The sequence below is a fragment of the Aythya marila genome, assembly GCF_965140915.1.
Source record: "Aythya marila genome assembly, chromosome: 13".
Classification (NCBI taxonomy): domain Eukaryota; kingdom Metazoa; phylum Chordata; class Aves; order Anseriformes; family Anatidae; genus Aythya; species Aythya marila.
The window spans coordinates 20,044,146-20,065,079 of NC_139054.1; the positions used below are offsets into that span (position 1 = coordinate 20,044,146).

At 34.7% G+C, this 20,934-nt stretch overlaps 1 protein-coding gene across 5 annotated transcripts in view; it reads right to left on the reverse strand.

Moving 5' to 3' along the window:
- STAG2 (STAG2 cohesin complex component) overlaps positions 1-20,934 on the reverse strand; it is a 75,245-nt gene that overhangs the window by 17,383 nt on the left and 36,928 nt on the right. For all 5 annotated transcript variants that reach the window (XM_082770622.1, XM_082770623.1, XM_082770620.1 and 2 more), the window contains 20 exons: positions 20,807-20,885; positions 19,968-20,129; positions 17,401-17,497; positions 16,015-16,091; positions 14,291-14,495; positions 12,013-12,164; positions 9,662-9,735; positions 9,417-9,540; positions 8,171-8,269; positions 7,987-8,066; positions 7,367-7,474; positions 6,482-6,593; positions 5,451-5,568; positions 4,655-4,758; positions 3,681-3,773; positions 3,380-3,469; positions 2,158-2,361; positions 630-700; positions 195-282; positions 15-95 (listed from right to left, as the gene is read on the reverse strand). In XM_082770622.1, coding sequence (XP_082626748.1) covers positions 15-95; positions 195-282; positions 630-700; positions 2,158-2,361; positions 3,380-3,469; positions 3,681-3,773; positions 4,655-4,758; positions 5,451-5,568; positions 6,482-6,593; positions 7,367-7,474; positions 7,987-8,066; positions 8,171-8,269; positions 9,417-9,540; positions 9,662-9,735; positions 12,013-12,164; positions 14,291-14,495; positions 16,015-16,091; positions 17,401-17,497; positions 19,968-20,129; positions 20,807-20,885 — 2,218 coding nt within the window. The remainder of the gene's footprint in view (positions 1-14; positions 96-194; positions 283-629; positions 701-2,157; positions 2,362-3,379; positions 3,470-3,680; positions 3,774-4,654; positions 4,759-5,450; positions 5,569-6,481; positions 6,594-7,366; positions 7,475-7,986; positions 8,067-8,170; positions 8,270-9,416; positions 9,541-9,661; positions 9,736-12,012; positions 12,165-14,290; positions 14,496-16,014; positions 16,092-17,400; positions 17,498-19,967; positions 20,130-20,806; positions 20,886-20,934) is intronic.

Here is a 20,934-nt window from a genome sequence, read left to right on the forward strand (position 1 = left end):
GGAACAAGGCATACCTTCGTGGAACTGCTTTCAGTAATTTTTGCTAGCTGCCAAAGGATTACATAATGAGTGCACTGCAGTGCATGAATAACAATCTGAAATCAAAAAGAAAAAATAAATAAATTAAAAAAGGCCAATAGAAGCAACAAAAGCTATTTACTGTTGTACCTAGAGAGCAGATTTTAGCTACAAACCTGTTCTGGCATGTCTCCATTTTCGATGCCAGTTTTCAATAACTTGTAGTTGCAGCCAAACAAGTCCCATCTTGATAGGTCGTGAGCACTAGAAGCATTAGAAATGAAACAGAGATATAAAAGAAACACCACTTCTGAAATTCAATGTTAACAACTACCAAAAGCTTCACATTTTTTTTTTAAATATATATTTGTATGTGCATATATACACACACAACCCCCCCCCCCAAACCAAAACAGAAGACTTCAGTTTTGTGTGTATCTCCTTATATGTTCAAGAGATGTGCCATGTTCTGCACAACACTCCACCATTCTCACTGAAACTAAGTTCCATAAAATTTTATAGCTCTAACATTTTAAAAACAAAACACAAACTACTACAAAAACAAATCATACAACACAAACCCTGACGGTTACATGCAGAAGCCTACTTACTTGTGGAAAGCAGTGATTCTCTTCAGTGTTGACAAGACCTGATAAGCATCATCTTCATCAGGTTCCTCCCCCTATTTAAAAGCCACATTGTAAGAAGTCACAAAGAAAAGGGGGGAAAAAGGGCAAAAATAACTTTATCTAAATTATTTATCAATGACATATTTGTTTTTAGAAGATGTGAAGGGGGTTGAAAGAGAAAGTAATGCATTGCATGCCCCAAACTGCTGAAAAGGCAATCAGCTTTCATATCTAGATATAACACAGCAGCACAAGGAAAAATATGGTGAGGAATGCTGGAGGAAGGAAGAATGTATTCAAGCAGCCTAGATTTCTGTGTATGATGTAAGTGTTTCAATTTTCTCTAAAGAATCCAGCAGAGGCCACTGTCAGACAATAGATACTGGACTAGACAGGTCAGTACCTCAATCTTTAATCACAGACCTAAGTCTCTAAGAGGGGTAAAGGAAGTTCTGATGGTCCCACAGGGCCTGACAAATTTGTACTTGGAAAGAGAAAAGCAGTACAAAGAAAAGGTGCAAAATGGTATCTATTTAGGTACACAGGATAAGCCATCTGAGGTCACAGAACCCCCACCCCCCCTCAGTAAACCAGCTATATGCAAGTACTGGTGTATCAGTCACACTGCAACTGCCACACATTTTCCTGTTCTGTGGTGGCACGTGACCAAAGCACTATGGAGTTTAACAATTCTACCAGAGTAGTTGTCATTTTCCTTCTAGTCAGCTAGACATTTCATTTCCTTGCTTTAACCCTCATTCTTTTTTTTTTTTTCCCTTCCTCACAAATAGGGAACTAAATGATTACTAGGCATATTTCCTATTTGGCCCACATACAATCAGTGATTTCAGGCCAATGAGCCTGAAGAGGCTCATTGGAAGGAAGCAAGAGGAGCAAAGCATGACCAAATAAGTCTGCTGCCAAGAGGCGTGGACAAAGAAGTTACCAACAAGATGCTTCTCGTGCTCCTTTTCACAGATAAGGAGGAAGGGAAACAAGTTTTGTCTGAATGTCCCATATGAATGTCTCAATATCAGAGGAACCTAATCAAGTTAAATAACATACCAGGAAGTTCTTTGTCTCAAGCAGCAAAGAATAGGAATAAAATTATTTTTAACCTACAGAATACATTCAAGGATGGAAAGTGTTTTCCAGAGATTTTGCACATTGTTGTTGATAAAAGATCAATCACAGGCAAGACTGGCAACATTAGTACATCTGAGAATCCTAGCAGAACTACAATGCTACATCTCTCAAAATTACAATATTTATAACAAAGATGGAAAATTCAAACAATTTCATAGCTTATCTGAAATTTATCTCAAATTCCCCAAAAAATACTTGTCCAAAAAGAGGCTAAAGAATCACTGTCCTGATGTAAAGAAACAGTCACAATCACAGCAATGATACTGCTGTATTATTATGCTTGACCTCAGAATTTCGCAAGTCAGAAAACCATGCTGGAAATATTTACAAGGGCAGAAAAAGTTGATCTTGCACATTAAAATACCTCTTGCAGGAAGTCTTCAAGAAGTCGATTAAACTTGTCTGCCAATTCATCTATTAACTGACTTCTTGCAATATCAACCCTGTTAAAGATTGTGAACTCTTCATTACAGAGAGCATGGTATGTTTTTGAACAGGCTTCCAAAACATCTATGTCTGTGTGCTTCTCCACAATATCCCGGATTTGTCGCAGTAAGGCATCCAAATGCTACAAGAACAACAAGGTGAAAAAAAAAAACACACACGCTTTTAATAATTGATAAAACACAGGGAGTTTTAAAATTCAATTTATTACTTTTTTTTTTTTTTTAAAGCTATGATACAGAATACAAAACAGTTCTAGAAACCTGGTGATACTTTGGGGTAAATTAACAGTGAGTTAAAATTAAGTAGGAGCTTGTCAAAGACTGAAAATTCAATCTATTTTTTAAAGAGTTATTAAAAATTTGCAGTTGTCGGCATGGGCTTATCTAACACTTAAATTTGAAATGATAGATAAATGACACAGAAGCCAACCCACAAAAACATTTATACATGGTCTTAAAAGCTGTATAAGTGGAGAACTAGTTTCATGTTAAGTGTTAGTACTGAAACCAACTTCAGTTGTTGCCTCTCCTCGCCCCAAGTCACTCAACTGCCCTCTAGGCTATACTGTCAACTAAATATTTTATTACTATTTTACCCTAATCATTTCCAGCTACTTGCTTCACAATGCAGCAAGTTAGTGCGTCTTAGAAGGAGAAAACACACAAGAACAGCTTACACCAGCTTCGTTACCACAGCTGATAAACAGAGCAGTAACCACGTAATTTGCATCTGGTGGTTTTCCACTTTTTCATGCAATGAAGATTGTGATTTACTGGCTTCAGTGATCAGAAAAAGAAGACTTAGCAAGCCATCACTATAAGCTTTCTCTATCAAACAGCATACCTCAAACGCGACCCTAACACAACAATAAACGCTTCTACATTAAGTTAATCTACCTGATGAGATTCTCTGTTACAACTGGCCAAAACAGGTCTTCTAAAGGTAAGAACAGCAGCCAGACACCTATGTTCAGGTCGTACCCTCAACGAGGGTTTTGATAGAGCAAGTTACACTTAATGAAAAAAGTGGCACTTACAATAGCAACTGAAATTCCAATGAGGAAGTCTAAATTCTGTTGTCATGTGTCCCTTTCCCCATCCACCCCACCCCACCTTTTCTTTTAAGGGATGTTACCTTACCTTTTCTAGCCGCCCTGTTGTATAAATTTCCAAATCAAAGTACTGTGGCAACTGCAACAAGTTGGTGACTTTTTCAGCATCTACAGAATACTGCAAAATTGACAAGGAAAAAATAAAGAGTTCAAATGAAAATAATCTTGGATATAATATCACACAATTCATCACAGAACAATCAAACATAAATAAAGACTCGTAGGAAAAAATGAAAACTTGTGTAAGCCATATAGTTAATTACAGAAATAATACTTTTTTTTGAACATTTTAACAGCATCTTATCAGCAAGAAATGGAATTAAACTTACCTTTGCTAACAACTGTGGAAGTGCCACTGCAAAAAGTTCTGTAATTTTTGTCCTGTCATCCAACTGGGTTTTCTTTTCCTTCGCTGTCAGAACCTAAATTATTGGTATTGTGAGAATTTTACAACTACAACTTTCTAACATCACTATAAAATATCAATGAAAAAAGGTCAATATAAAAATTTTCAGCACTCAGAAAATGCAATTAAGAGTTGCACCTAAAACTATTGAGATTATGCTCAAAACAGAACTGACAATCCAGACAAAAGGTTTACCTTCCTTGCAACAAAACACTGATCAGAATGTTTTTCTTGATTAGCAAAGAACAGCAATTTTTCCAGCTTGTTTACAATTTTTAATGATTAATATTTGTTCAATTCATATGCCAATCTGATCTTCATATCTGAGTAAACGTTCAGTCTGTACCTACACAGGTACAGACCAACAGCTTGTTGGCCTTGCTTGTTGTTCTTGCTTGTTGGAACAAGCAAGACTTGTGCACCAACAGCTGCACAAGTCTTGAAAGCAGTTCCCTTCCCACCTTAATGTCTCAGTAAAAGAAGGCTGCCTAAACTTCATATAATCAGAAAGAAAGCCAATTGGTTGAACTGTGGTCCTTCCAAAGAGCCTATGGAATATACACCCTTCTCTCTTATTGTGTTTTTTAAAATTGAAAATAGCTTTATAGTTTCTTCACATAATGCATTTGGTCTTTTTTCCAACCTTCTTTTAAAATCAATTTTGTAGTACTTTTAATAGCAAAACCAAAGACAGTAGCCCAAACAATATTAATTATGTGCCAAAGTCATGAACAAGTGAACAAAGCATGGCTGTTAGACACTGGAGGCTGTGGTAATAAACTCAATTTCTGAACTCAGTCCCTTCAGCAGCAACAGCCTATGAGTGTCTCCTTCTCCCCACACTGTCCCCACAAAGCCACTTCCACATGTCTACATAAGTAGGTTTTTGGCTCCTACCCTTTTCCCTGTTCCTCTTCCCACCGGAGGATGACATTCAGCTGCTTGCCGAATTGTACAAAGCATTATTTCAATCAGTGCGCTTTCCTGTCTATCTGTTAGAGCTGAAATTTCAAGAAACAGGCATTATAATACAGCTGAATTTATTTGTGAGTTTCCACAAATACGAATAACCAACAAGCAAATTTTTTTTTTGAATGACAAATAAGTAAATAAATAAAGGGGGGCGAAGAGATGGAAAATATAAACACCTTTTAAAACAACACAGGAAAACGTTTAAAATTGAGGGGATATCAATGGACAAGTCATAGGGCAAGATGAAAAGACTATCAAGTTTTATAATCATTTTAGATCCTTCTCATTATTCTGAGGTCCATTTACTAGTACCCATAAATTACAGAATTATCTCAGCTTTTTTATTTTTACAGTCATTAAGAAAATGATGGTGTTTTCCCATATGATAGTTCTAACATTGAGTAAAAGAGCCAGTTTCACAAGCAATTAGTTTCTCTAAGCCCAAAAGTGAAGCCTGAACCTGTTGAACAACGTGACAAGTGGACACTGCATAGTTATTCCCTCTTTTTTCTCCCATACTCCGTGCCTCTCTTCTTCAGCATTTCGTTTCCATACCAGAAGTGATCTCTTTCTACTCTTCCTCACATTTCATAATTAATGATTACAGTCATTCAAAAATAGAGAATGTACAGGTACTCATAAATGCAAGCATCTTGTTTCCTTATGAATCACACCCAATAGAAACTGCTTAGCAATATATAGAAGAACTGAAATCTCTTACGCTCTTCTCCATTGAGAGGTTCCTCCAACAGAAGACTGTTCATACATTCCCAGTCCTTCAAGAGATCTGTTGCACAGTCCCACATGCTGTCCACAAGATAAGCAGCATGTTCATGCAACTATAATACGAATATAAGTAAGAAAATAAGTATTTTTCTTCATTAACAATAAAGTTCATTCCATAAGTTGCTACAATACAGGGCACTTTTTTTGCTTGCTCTTGTCCATGGCAAAACAAACAAACAAACAAAAAATAATCCACAGAAATGTTGTGAGCTCTCTGATTCAACAGAAATCCTTCTTCCCCAGGTAATGTTAAGAGATAATACTTTGTAATAGTTGAGATGGATTTAAGTGCTGCAAGATCCATCAGAATCTGGAGGGGCTTTTTTGCGTGTGTGTTTGTTTCATTATTTTGTTTTACTTGCTTGTCTGGTTGAGTTTTCTTCCCCTATTTGACCTTTACAGAGTTACTTTTGCTAAGAGTATGAAACAGTAGAATACAAAAACATCTGCCTGTAGTTTCTCGAACAGGGTTAACACCATTGTTAACCATTGAAAGTTGTGTGACCAACTTTCAAAACCTGCAAGCCTAGCCCTAAGCAGTGATCCTAAGAAATAGCAAAAATCCTAAACTCTTTCACCTAAAGGAGGTTCGCAGCATCTGTTAGGATCTTTAGCGTATTTGGTAACTTATTTTTGTATGCTTTTTTTTTTTTGCCCCTTTTTTTTTTTTTTTTTTTAACCTCTTTACAGAGTTCTAAACCACAATCTCTTTTCACCTGTATGTTACCATGAAGAATGGGAGGACAGTATTTGTCAGAGAACTTACTGCCTGTCTCAACGCTATGTACCTACTGAAACAGATCCTACAAATAAACACAAGCACACAGAACTGTCTCTTACGTCCTCTGGACTGCTCAAGCAATGGTGAAAAACTAGGACAGGTTCATAGTCATGAACTGAAGAGAGGGAGAGGGGGGGAATAAAAACAAAACGCAAACTGAAAAAACACCCATGAAACCAACTTACTTCACTTTCCAAGAAGAAAAACACTAATGTCTTCACAAGATTAGCATTCGGACTTTGTCTTCCCCTTCTTTTAAGTATTCCATCATCTTCAGGATCTCTGCGGCTGAAAAGCCTAGAAGAAGAAAAAATTCAGGACAAATTTCTTCATTGCCTTTGCCACAGTCATTTTTTATCTACATACTCTTTTTACAGATGGACACTTAGTATCTTAGTGCACAGCTCTAGGCTTTATTTTGAATGGAAGTAATTTGGAACAAATGTTATTTGAACAATTTTGTATTTGCTGAGTTGGTATTTTACTGACAGCGTCCAGTGGAACATGTAATTATAAAAACAAATACTATACAAAATCAGCGATAATTGCAAATACTAGTGTTTATTGAACATCCCCACATGAGACTTTAAAGCAGCAAAGAAGTAGTAGGAAAAGGTCTAAAAAGTATTAGGTGGAAACTATCCTGTTTCCCTGAACATCTCATCAAGGTGTTGAACAAATTTTGTTTGTTGTACAGAAAAATACTTCATGAAATGGTCATCTGATCCAACTTTTTTGGGGAAAAAATGCTTATTATGGCAGAAGTACAAACTTTATCTACTACATGAGCATTTTTAAATGTCTCGAAAAACATAGTAAGGAAGGGAAAGAAGGAGACAGATGAATGTTTGCATTATCTATTCTGTACATAGAAGCCTTTAAAATGTAGGCTTCAAAATTACTCCCGATCTCCTATTCAGAAAAACTACATCAGTATTACGTTTTCTAGAAGTTATTTCTTAAGGCCACTTCATTATTCAGTTTTTCTTAATTAAAGCTAATCGGAATCATAGTATTAATGCACACATTAAAATCTACAAGAAAAGTAAAAAACTAATTTCCCCTCTTACTTTTTATAAAGAAATTCCCCTGCAGCAACTGCTACTGGCCGATGAGCTGAATACACCAGATGGTAGACGTTTTCACAGTCTTCTGCAGTCAGAACTTCTTCACTACTCCTAGGGGTGGGAATGGGATGAAGGAAAGAAAAAGAGGCTGACTCAAAAAAAAACATGAACTCTAGTGATGGGAGATAGAAATGAAGGAGAAGCTAAAGCTTTTCCTTCAAATGTGCATCCTAAAAATAAAACCAAAGTACCTTGGTTCCAAAATCTTGCTAAACAGAAGTTACCTATACAGTATGAGCGTTTGGTAAAAGGTTAGGCTCAGAAGTTCATCTACTGCTCAGGAGACGCTACATTTATTTTCTCCAGGTCAAATCTTCCACAATAGCTTCAGATTTGTGAGACTCAGTTTTACAACTCTTTACTTAACTGTGGTAGGTAAGTAACAACACTCTTTTAGCCAGATTACTTCCACAATTCTAATTTATTATAGTGTAAGAAACAGAGACACTTCTCTAGACTACAGATTATCTGAATTCTGCCAAGTTACTGTCCATGCCCATAGACCTCAGAAATACTTCTCTGCTTTAGTGTTTGTTTTAGGTCAGGTAAGGAGATATACTTACTGTAAAACAAGAGTGAGTAATTTTATTGCTTGGACTGCAACATCATATTCTTTGTCAAGAGTCATAGACACAATTCTATCCTAAGAACACAAAAGAAGGTTATTTTCAAAGAGCAAAGAAAGGAAATACAAATAAATATATAAATATATTTTTAATGTTCTTAAAAATATGAAGCCACACTAACCTTGAACCGACTGGTGAAGAGTTCCAATTTGGAATTAAGCTCTTTATTATAGTAAAGCCCTTGCAAAGCAGTTAGGCATTTCAGCCTTACTTCCCCTTGCTAAAATAAAATTAAGAACTGGATTAAAAGTCAAGTATAGAATACAGATGTAATCTTCAAATCAGACATGACAAGATTCTTTTGCAGTATGAATTAATTCAAAGATTATATGTTGTCAAGATATACTATCAATATCATGTTAATAACATAAGAATATGTCCTTGTTTGTAACAAGTGAAGAAAAATCTGTCTTACTTCCGTTAGTATCTTTAAGTCAAGATACATCTTTAAAGACTGAAACAAGTATATTTTAAATCTCAAGACATTTTTGAAGCAGAATTCAACATATTTCCTTTCACTTAAATAAAACTGGCAACATGTATATCATTAATAACTATCTCTTGCTGGATCAGAATTACCAAGTAGATACAGGGATAAACAAGTATTCCTTCTGAAATACATTTTTTCCTGTAGCAGAGAACATGCTGTAAGGTACAGATACAAACACTTTACAGAAGTTTAGCGTTTAGACTTCAGTTTCTTATCACACCACTGCCAGTAATTATTGTTTTGTGATGCCAAACCCATAAAAATCATGAGCGAAAATCCCTTATTTGTTTTACTTAAAGTTCAGTAGCTTGAAACAAATCTCCAATACAAGAGCTGAGACAATCTGCTGAGTCTACAATGAATCAAGTATCATTCATAAGCTATGTCTTTTGACCACTCCAAGCAGATATGAATCTTTAGCTTTTAAGTAACAGCTCGAGGCACTCATTACCAAAGGGGATTTCTTTTCACGTGCTTTTTAAGTTACCTGGCAATATCAGAATAGATTCTTAACTTGGCAAAACAGAGAAACTGTCTGGCTACACATGATTGGATTATTCCATATGAAATGCATTCAATTTAAATAGTTAATTATTACAGAATGAAAATCTGCATCAACAAAAAATAAGAAGATAAATAGAAAAGGCCATTTCCTTACAAGTAACATTTCCTTAAAAATCTGTACATGTTCTCTAAAACCATTCAAACCTTATTGGTATTTTATATATATGTTAAACACTAGTGCTTGTGAGTGATAAAAAAAAAAGTAGTGACTGATTAGAACAGCTAAGAGATCAGAACCCGATTTGGCAAGATCAACATCCAAAAACATGGACTTATGCTTGATATTCCATTCCTTATCTTCTGTGCAGCATACCTTATCATGCATAGTCCACCCTACATATTTTAAGTAGCTGTCATTGAGAAAGGCATCACTGTACATTTTCATCCATATTCCAATTTCTTCAATACAGATAGCTCTTATTTCAGCAATTGCATCTCTGTGGAGAGAAGCAGAACAATAGGAGCAAGCAGATGAATAAAAAAGATGAATAATAATAAAAAAAAAAAAAAAAGTAACTCGTCACCAGCTTCCAAAATAAATTAATAAGTAAAGCTTACCGGTATCTATGCACAAAAACACCTTTGAATATTGCATTCATCATGTTTTCTATTTCATCTTGATTTTCCTGAAGCTGAAAGAATGAACAGAGAACATAAACACGGAGCACCACTTCTGCAGTCAAGACCACATGGCGCTGATGCTAGACAAACTAAACTAAATGAACATTTACTTTACAAGTACGGATGTTAAATCCCTTTCTGAAATATTTACAAATGTGTTTCTCAGTACAATACACTATAATTTAATAAATTTCATCTACCACAGCATGTAAGTTTTGGTAATTCTGACCACTGAAATTGTTCAACTGTGGCAAAGATAGCTAAGGTTTCTGCAGGTCCCTTCAGAAATTACTTGTAAGGAAATGTGATTTAATTTTCTACTGAGTGACTTACTAAGCCTAATATTTAGCCCAATTTTTAATATATATATATGCTATGTTCTTTATGGACCTGTATTACACTAGGTCAGTACCTAAATCATGTGAAATGCATAACAGAGAAACTGTTCTTTATCCTAAAAAATATAGGATCTATATAGAGAAAATATAGATCAAGCACTTGACAAGCGGCTGCATGAGCAGAATATACACCGTTTTGCACGCTTCTTTCCACCTTGACCATAACAGAGAGAAAAAAAAATCCAGAAACAAAGTAATGGCAGAAAAAGAGAATTTATGAATATGGAACTGAAAAGTAATGTAGGAGACAACACGCAAAGGATTTGAAAAGTGATCCATAATCTTTTAAAACACAGAAAGTTGCATTTACTTTGAAAGTGCAAGAAAGTCAGTTGAAAGATCTGAAGTTAAGTAAATATTGTCAGAAGAGAAGCACATTCTTTTTGCAGTTTGAACTATTAACGTGGAACAGAATAAGCCAATGTTAATGAGAATAGCCAATGACTGCAGATAGAGGCTTTCCAGTAAACCAAATTAACATTTATATGAAAAACAAAAATCAGACAAAAAACAACCACCAAATAAACCATAAAGAGACGTTATTCAGACAGAATACTGGAGTGGGTGGGTGTTACGAAAGATAAAGACCTCTCCCTACAGAATTTTAAGCAAAGAATATGAACCAACAGTTTCCATAGCATCACAAGATTTTGGAATTGGAAGCAAAAGTATGAAGAAATAAAGCAAGAATAAAAAGACTAACAAGCCAAAATATCTAACACTTATCTAATCTAACAAGACCTGTCTTCTGAAGTGGAGTGAGAGGGGGAAAAATATTAAAAATGAGAGACTTGAAAAAAATAAATATCAATGAATAAAATAAATTTCTGTACTAGATAAGGCTGTTATAAATGAAACAAACCTTGAAATTAAACATTTGTTTGAATGTTACTTTGAAGCTTACTTTCACTTAATACAAGAAAAACTGAAAATCACAACCAAAGCTAGAAAAGCTTGTAAGAAATCCTAAAGGCCAAAATACGTATGTACAATTGAGATTGGGAAAAAATCTCCACTTTCACATCACTGCATTTCTCTGTGTATCCATGTATTACCTATAATAGAACTAGTCCTGCACACACATCTAGCACAATTGCATTTAATGGTAGTGCTTGGGTATTTAAGAGATCAGTCTAAAACTGCAAGATCTTTGGGACATAAAAAAACTAAATTTTCGAGGCAGTAAAAATGCAACAAGTAACAACTCAAAATGTTGAATACCAAAGGAGAGATATTCCCCCCCTTTAATCATCAGAAAGTTATTTCTGATGTCTAAAAAGCAAAAAACTCACCCGTTCCCCAGAAAATAAAAACTAAAACCTGAATGAGCTAGAGCTTTCAACAAGACAACACTGTCAGCAATGAATCAGCAAATCCCTTACACACAGAAAGAAAGAAAATAGAAGTAGATAGCATTTTCAATTTGTTTAGTGACTTCTGTAGAAGGACCCTATCAGAAGCCCTAAAACAGTTTATTCTGAGATTGATATTGACATCATAACAGCAGCATTTTGCACCATGATTGATAGGTTCTCTGGAACCCAAAAACAGTCAAGGCATGGAAATTGTTGAATATTTCAGCTGTTCAGGAAACTAGTCAGGAAATACAACAAAATGTTATCTATTACCAATTTCAGTCTCTCAATAATTTTAATGGCACTATCTGAAATTTAACTCTTTTTACAGAAAAACAAAAAGAAGCACTTTCTAAGTGACTAAGTTTTTCAAATATTAAAAATATGATGAAATTAAAGAATGAAAGAGGGACTTTTAACTACCTTTACAAAAACAACAAAAAACACACCTTACATGGCAAAAATTATTGTTTGTCATGTATCAACATTCATCCTTCAACAGTCATAAAGCACACGAGCAGACAATAGCACTAACCTCCTTTCTTTTCTGTAGTAAGAGTTCCAGCCTATCATTAGCTCGTTTCCCAATTATTTTATTTCTTTCTGCTTCATACTGCCGTTGCGTATTGTCCATGTTAATACTAAGATTTAATGCCACATTCACTAAAGCAGTCATCAGCTTCATGGCTACAAAACAGTAAAAAATAGTAAGGATTATTTATCAGTTACCTATATATGAAGGATGATAGATAAAAATCCTGATACTTCCCCTCCTGTCACCAGTTTTTGTATGTATGAAAGTCTGTTCACTGTAGATTTCATGATTCACAAGCTTCAGGACTTCAGCACTGTTTTACGTAGTGCTACTCCTTTACTGAAATTGTTCTGCGTGATTACTTAACAACACAGTAACCTTTTGTTTCTTTGTTATTTTTTAATACTATCAACATTTATTATTGAATGGATATATGGGACATGCTTCCTCCCAAAAAATACGTGGAATGTAAGATTTATAAAGGTAGCCCAGGAAACATCGAAAGGATTCCATTACGAGAATCAGTCAAGAGTCATGTTGCCCAATCATTCAACCTAAAACAAGCAACAAGCTTTTTTTCCTTCAAAAGGAAATGTTTTAGACACCATACTGAACCACTCTTTGCCCATCAATTTCATTTGAATTAGGCAGCTTTTAACTATTCCTTTACATGCAAAAGCAGAAAAGCAACATTAGCCAACTAAAAGACAACCAACCAAAATGTAAAAATACTTGGTTTTGTTTCTTTGTGTGTGATTTTACTTTTTAATCACCCCTTTTAAAAAGGGCACAGACAAATATGCCTACCCCATAAACAAGGAGGCAGACAACAGGACATAATGCAGAACATTGTTAAGTGTGTATCACAAACAAAGTTGATGAGTGAGGCATAAAGACATACAGATATATCTAAATATTGTCACATGCTGTGATCTCTAAGGATATGAAGATGAAAAGAAGTAGTCTGAGCTAATCTTAGAAGCCAAATTACTGCAAATAACAGTAAATAGGAATACTACGATTCTGTTAGCTTTTTCTAACCTATATAAAACCCAATCATCAAGAATACAAGCTGTAATCATGTGAAATGCAGAAATAACTACAAAGAGTCAACAGAATTGACTACTGATGTGAACAAATGCAAACAAGAATGCTAAAAAAATGTCGTGTGACAGAAATTAACATGCAACAGGGCAATTTCAGCAACTTTCATTCAGGCACAACTCAAACTTAAAAAGGTACTCAAACCGTGGTTTTGAAGAGCTAAAGTTTGTATTTGCAGTATGGTGCAACAGTCAAATTGATGATACAGCAGAATCAGTATATTCACTTGAATTAAAAAGCAATTTTGTTCCTCCCTCCACAGTAAATGCTTTGGCTAGTGGGAATCTCAGAGCAGCAGCCTAATATGTAATGTTTTAACGTATACTCAAAGAAGATGGCCAATGAAATTTAGCAGCTGACCAGATACCCAGAGCTGAAATTTGCTGTAAATCTGACAGCTCCAGTGAACTAACAAGAACCATTTCTGGTGTGGCATAAACTCAGTTTCATGTGCAGTTTAAATTCACCTTGCTCAGATTAAAATTGCTACAATAAGCCTGACATAAGCAGACTGCTACCCGATGCCATCCAAGACCCTTCTTCATTAACCTCTGCAGATTGACAGGTTGCTTATCCAGTAAGCCTAATCATTGTCCATTATCACAGAGAGTTTTAAAGAAATGTCATATTTAGCTCATAACAGATATCTAGATAGCCTGACAGACTTGAAAATATTGAGTAAAATGAAAATTTAAAATCATACAGTAATTTAGTGACTGTATCACTGATGATTTCTTTAAAATTATTTCTAATGCAATGAATAGATATGCTATTTTCAACTACTTTATGCCATGGCCTCTATATAAAGCACAGTTTAAATGTGTAGTAAAAATCGCATCCAATTTAAAATATGACTCTGGTTTGACTTAATGCAGAGCATACAGACAGAAGTTTGACTCTATTTTTGTAAAGTTTTTTTTCTATTTGCTTTTCTTAGTAGGATTAAAGATAACAAATGAAGTACTAGACAGCCAGTAAGGAAAGCTTTAAAGTAACTGAGTAACGTACTGTAAGCTGTACTAAAACTAGTTACATTAGAAAAGCATATCACACAAAGAAACATGAGCTGAACAATCAATATCAAGCCATTCTATTAGAACAACTTCTTGCTGTGCAACACAAAACATAACACAGGTAAATAAACAAATAAACAGGTAAATAAAAATTCACTGACCTGCCAGCGTGCTAGTGTGCCGAAATGCTCTGACTTGTGAGTCTGACAATCCCGTAAGCAGTGAAATGACAGTATCCATCATATATTCATCATATATGATGCTATATTGACATTGTCGGACGAGTACTCCAATGAACTCACAAAAACTGGATTTGAACTTCTTCCACTGGGGACCAGCCATAGTTAGCGGATAATCTCCACTATCCTATTTAAAAAAAAAAAAAAAAAAAAAAAAAGAGAAAGAGAGAGATACAAACAGGAAACTCTTTCAAATGTCTTTAGAATTATTTTTTAAATTAAGAATAAAAAGAGGAATAAGACTTCAGAACCAAAAAGATCTCAAAAAACAATCCATCAGAATAACCTTATGGCACAAATACACATCTACTCTAATTTACAGCTCAGGTTTGTTATATGCAGACGCAACATACTACAAGTCCTACAACAAAAGCTGCACAAAATCAGATATACCAAATTAGCAACTAATTTCTACTGCCTGAACTCTGCTTCAGGTTACACTAGAACAAAAAAAAAATAAAATAAAAATCACATGCAGCGTTAGTTAATATTCACAAACACTCAGACCAGGACTTTAATGAAGTTCCTAGGGATATGTTTACGTATTAGACTGAAAATTCCTTAAGTCAAATGACAAACTAGTCTAACGCCTTGAAAATAAGAAATGTGTACTCCTCTCCTGTTCTGGGTACCTTTATAAATAATGGTAAAATGACAGAAAAACAATTGATGATCATTTCTTTTAGTGTTTCTGTGATCAGCAACAATCAGATAAGTCATCAGCTGCAATCAGATAAGATGCCAAATTAAATTACAACTCAGAAACAAAAATCATATCCATGAAAAGGGATTAGAAATCCGAGAGTTGAGATGTTAATTAGAATTGTTACAAGAAAGAGTAAGCGTAACACAGTGATAAACAAAAATCTGAACAAATAATCCTAACTGAAGCTTTTTAAATTTCAGGTAACATGACAGTAATCAAATCCATTTATGAATTAATGTCAAAGAATAATAAAATACCTTTAAACCTTTATCTGTTAAAGTTCCAAATTTTCTTTGGATTTTAACTTAAGAGGAAAAAACCCTTACTAGACAAATCTGGGGAGGAAGATCTAGTTATCTTCACATTCTTTGGAATATAGGGTGAAATGAAAACAATACCAAAAAAAAAAACACACGAACCCCCCAAAAATAAGAGTCCATCTTGTTTACCCCACACTCAGTGGAACAGGAATAAATGAAAACTTGAAGGCAGAAAGACTACAGTTCCCATGAAATGCAAAGCATTGAAGTCTTCAACTGAAGAATAATCAAATTCAAATCTCCACGATTTGTAGAGTAATAGACATGTTGAAATAAATTCAACAAACATTTCACAAGTTCCTCAGAAGAGACGTAAGGGCCTCACGTACACAGAGGGGTATGGGGGACATTGGAGGAAGTATGCCATTTAACCCCAGCAGTAGAAGTTCCCACTGTTCAAAAACTGAAAGCGGACATTTATTTTATTAATAATATAAGGAATCACATACACACATTTTTTATTTACTAGTCTTGTAAGTTCAAAATTAGAGAGTTTAAGATTTTCATTCATCAAAGTCTTGTCATTTTTACAGTTGTTACTTGAAGAAATCTGTAGGATTAGGACAGGTAAAATGGAAAAAAATCTAATATCAATAAATTCTCAGCACTCATTAAGTTACCTCATCGAATTCTTCAGTCATTTTTCGGATTATTTCAGAGTTCTGCATGTGTCGGAACATCTCTGCTGTGACTACTCCTAGAATTCAGATTAGGTTATTATTAACACTTTTAAAATGAGAGGGGTAGATGGCAGATGACATATCTCCTACTACCATGTAAAAATGGTCAATTTACACCTAACCTACAGATTATACATGTTTTTTTTTTGGTGGTGCTGTGTGGCTCTGTTGTTTTTGGCTTATTTTTCAAGTTGTTATACTCTTCATTTTACCTTTTGTAACAAGTGTGGGGCACTACAGTTTTTTGTATTATATAAAGCATTTGTTCACACCATCTAAAATTTACTCATTCGTTCATATCCAGAAGCCAATGATATTTGTTCCAGATGTCATCAGCTGAGAGACCATACTGCTCTGAAGTGACCTTCTAGTATTCAAGATACTAAATGGTGTAAGACTATTTTGAACAGTTCTATTGCAGTTTATCATCTACTTCACTATGATAAAACTCAATGATTTCATGCAATTTCTATTTCTCTTAGGCTCAATTTTTTCATGTGTAAAGGGTGATATAAAAATAAAGAGACCTCCTAAAGCTTACTACAACTGTACTGGAAAATTCATGACAAGCATCATCTCAGAAAGCATTAAAAGATTTTGTCATTTTGTCTGGTAACAATAATGAAAAGGTCACTGCTTTTGAAAGCATGACTAATATCTACTGAGGAATGCTGTTAGCTTTCTGGAGACTTATTCATGTTAGAAGTTTATCTGGAACGAGACACTATCAAATGCACTGATATTGTAGAGTAAGTTATCTTCTCTTCAAAACAAGATGAGAAGAAAAAGAATGGAGGATGTGGATTAGAGGAAAGATTCTGGAAAATCAGAAGCTCCCCAAAATAGAAAATAAACTATAGAGATACAGTTTTACTGTAGACAGGCTGCCATGGAACCACCCATTTTTTACATGAAACAACTCTAAAAGGCTATTAAATGACCATGGAATGCTCACTGATGTGAAGTAGATAAATTCAAACTTTGATTCCAAGACCAAGTTAAGCTATCAATACTGAAGACAGATGTTTTTCTAACATAATAGCAGCAGCAGAGGAAGATATGGGAAGTAATTAAGTACCAGTACTGCATTTTCTTCAGTGTGAATGCAAAAGGCTTAACCTACATTTTGAAGTGTTTCTGTAATATTTCTAAACCTCTTGCTCCCCTCGCTACCATCTTCAAAAATACTTGTTTGACTATAAGAACCTTATAATGCAGACTAGCCCCAGGGATGGAGCAGTCCTTCAGCACATGCAGCATAAAAGCAAAGAATGAAACATGCTGTAAAATTATATGAAGAGATGTGCAAATATTTCTGTATCTTACCTTTGCAGCCTGAACACTGAATAAAGAAGTTAATGAGATCAAGAAGTGCTATATCTCTGTCATGTTTGTATGACTCTATCCAGTCATCCACTACAGACTGAAAAGAAACAAATACAAAGTCAATTTTTAGTTTTTAATAAACTGAAGAATTAGTGTTATTTAAACTTCTTTCTAGTAAGCGATTCTTGCTCCTTCTGTAATTAACAGGAACTCTGGATTTTTTGACTGATACAGAACAAAATGTTTGAACGATCCTTTACTGTCATAATAACATTTTCAGGAAAAGAACTCATTTCCATTCTATAAACATATACAGGCACAAAACAGATGCTAAGACACGCAAGCACAGGAATACCACATAGTCACATAGTAACATTTTTTGAGGAAGAGTACAAAACACAATTAGTAGATTTTATAACAGCATTTTTTTGTGTGTTTGGTTTTGTTTTTGACTAGTGAAACTTCTCAAAAATATTATTTAGGCTTTTAGTTCCAACAGCTGCAACTCCCTATACTCTTCCTAAATTCTGCCCTTATGATGAATTGTGTTTCATGTACATGAGCTATAACAGGATGAACAGCATTGCCCTACGCTGTATGGACATTAATTGCTGTGTTAACTAAACCAAAACATAATGGCTAATAAAACGGAATAGCAGTAAGACAGTTTTACTACAGAATGTTAAAGGGAAGCAAATTAACAGGAAATCTGTGATTGTGGCTTTAAGAATTCACATGCAATTATCTACAAACCATCCATGTGTATAGCACAACCTGTCTACTGCAGAAATCATAAAAAGGCATACATTTAACATAAGCACAAGAGGATCGCTTTAGTGTCAAGCTCTCAGTTTTGAGTAGTTTAATATGTTGGTATCCTGCCCTAAAATCTAGATTAATTTTCAATAACAAGACATGATGAAATAGTTCAGGACTTCCATAAGAAAAACAGACTCCACAGCATCCCCTGTCAACTATTCTCAGTGCTTACTCTTACAAGCAATAATGGTGCGAGGGCAAATAAAATATACTGCCATAGGAAAAAAAATCTGAACAGAAATACAGCTAAATCCCTCTTCCCTCAATGAAAGACTGCTTATAGTATGATATAACTTGTCAGCAAGATGAGAAGAATTAAAAATGCAAGTGAAACAGTCATTGTCTTCCCAGTAGGAGCAGAACCTACAAACTAGTACTGATTTGATTAATCATGGGGGAAGAAAGAAAAAGAAACCTAGGAGAAGTCTTAAATTAGGCTTATAAAGGTCACTGTGCAAAACCAAGATAATGCTAGGAAGGTGACAAATATTTCAGTTAGGAAATATTTGTTTTCAGAATTCATGTATTTTAAAGAACCTCCAGCAGAAAAGTAAATGTCCTGAAGCTTTTTGTCTCTGCAGATGAACAACCTGTTTCTCCCAGGGAGAACTGACATAAACTTGGAAGAATGTATGAAACAGAATTAAAGAAAATTTTGATTATCAAAATCTTTTGAGGTAAGCAAGTGCTAATGGCTACAGAGAAAAATTTTTACACCAAGTGCTGAACTAAAGACTTCATTTAACTTTATATGTACTTAAGTATGTTAATTAAAATATGGACTCAGATTCATGCTGTTACCTAGGTATCGATTTCCCCTATTAACAGAGGTTTTGCAGGCAAAGGTCTATTTTTCTCTTGGAAAGCAAAAGATTTGACTGTTTATAGAGTTGACACGTCATGCAAATATAACCCGTGATAATTGATTGGAAATGTAGCAATCAGAACAGTATAGTTTTTACTTACATTGAAATACGTCAGAATAAAATGAACAGAAGTATCAGAATTTCTCTGATCAAATATATTAAAGCAGTATGTATAAGTAGCAAGTACTGAAGTAGTATAAGTAGTATGTATAAATCTGAACTAAATGTCTCCCAAGGAATTCAGGCTTCAAGGTTCCCAGCTTGAAGCAGGAGCCTGCAAATCTCAAGAGGACTGCACATAGACCAAGCTTCCGGCACACATACCAGAGAAGCTGTAAACTGATTTTTAATCCCAAAGATAGTCTTTCTGCTAGGCTGCTGAGGAGTCACATGAGTGAGTCAGCAGGAACTCTTCACGGCTGGCAGGCTTACATTTTAACCCTCTCTTCACTGAAGATTCACAGAGTCAAGCAAAATCTGGTAATTTAAGATAATTTTCCATATTGCTAATGCTCTTAACAGGTTGACTTCAGTCCTATCAGTAAAAGCAGTGCCTAATGCATTAACTTCTACCAGCTTGAAATTTCCTAGACAGAATTCCAACCTTTCTTCATTCAGAATACTGGAATTCACTTTGAATAGTATTTTGAATTTCTTTATTATATACCCGATTATTCATGCCTTGCATTTAGCAATGAGAAGTCAGTTATTTTAAGTTCAAATCTTAGCAGTGCAAGAATTCTTATTCTAATCTGTAACTAAAAGCTACAAATGAAGAAAAAATTACCCTAGGCTTTATTTTCTTAAACTATATGCACAAGGAAATATTTTTATATTTAACTTGTATATTCATCCAAGTCTGAAGAACATCTCAAGTCTTACCTGCATAGCACTCTTGCCCATTTTCACTACCTCAAACAGCATCATGTTTTCCACACCATTCTGTTGGTGATGTCCATTCATCCGATTTGGACCACCAGGTTTCCCTCCTCCGTTTCCACTTTTCCCTTTTTCTGCTGGTCCTTTTTTACCTTTTTTACAGGTCTGCAATCATACACACACACACAAGTTTTAAATAGTTATTACATAGTAATTAGAATAAATTATTACTCATACCATGAAAATTATACACAAGACCTTATGTTTCCAAGAGCCAAACTTAAAATCAGAAGGTGAGATAAAATTAGCCAGGGCGGAATAGCTGATTCTGACTGATAGAGAAGATTAACAGAAACTCTACAGGTTCTGTATTTCCTTCTCTGGTTTAAAATCTTTTGGCAATTAAAAATGTAATTAGTGACAATGACACAAAAGGTTTTCCTTGCGTTTAAACTGTAAAACAAAATAATAAAATTTTAATTGAAATGTTGGTTTCTGTTCACTTTTCAAATGAAAAGAGCAAGAATCAATGACATCAACCAAAAGAGACTATATTAATACCAGGTTTAAGTATAAGAGGGCACACATGCAGACTAGTCAAATCAAAGCCCTCCCTTGTGCCTTCACAACACAAAGGAAATATCATGTAAATACTCAAGACTAAGTATTTCAATAAAAATACAAATATAAACTCTATTCACAGGACAGTTGCATTAAAAAAAAAAAAAAGTATAATAAGGAAATAAGAGTTAAGAATAAGGTAACTCAGCTCCAAAACAAGTGCTCAGCTCTTCATGCTTTAACAGTACAAGTATTTCACTGTCCCCGTAAACTGAACGTACTTTTCCTTTGCCTTGTTTTTGGTTTTTTCCTTCAATATCCTCAAAGTCCGTATCAGAAGAGAAGTGTGTTTCAGACTCCCTGCAAGGTTAAAAGACAAACCATTTATACATCTCACCAGAAACATTCT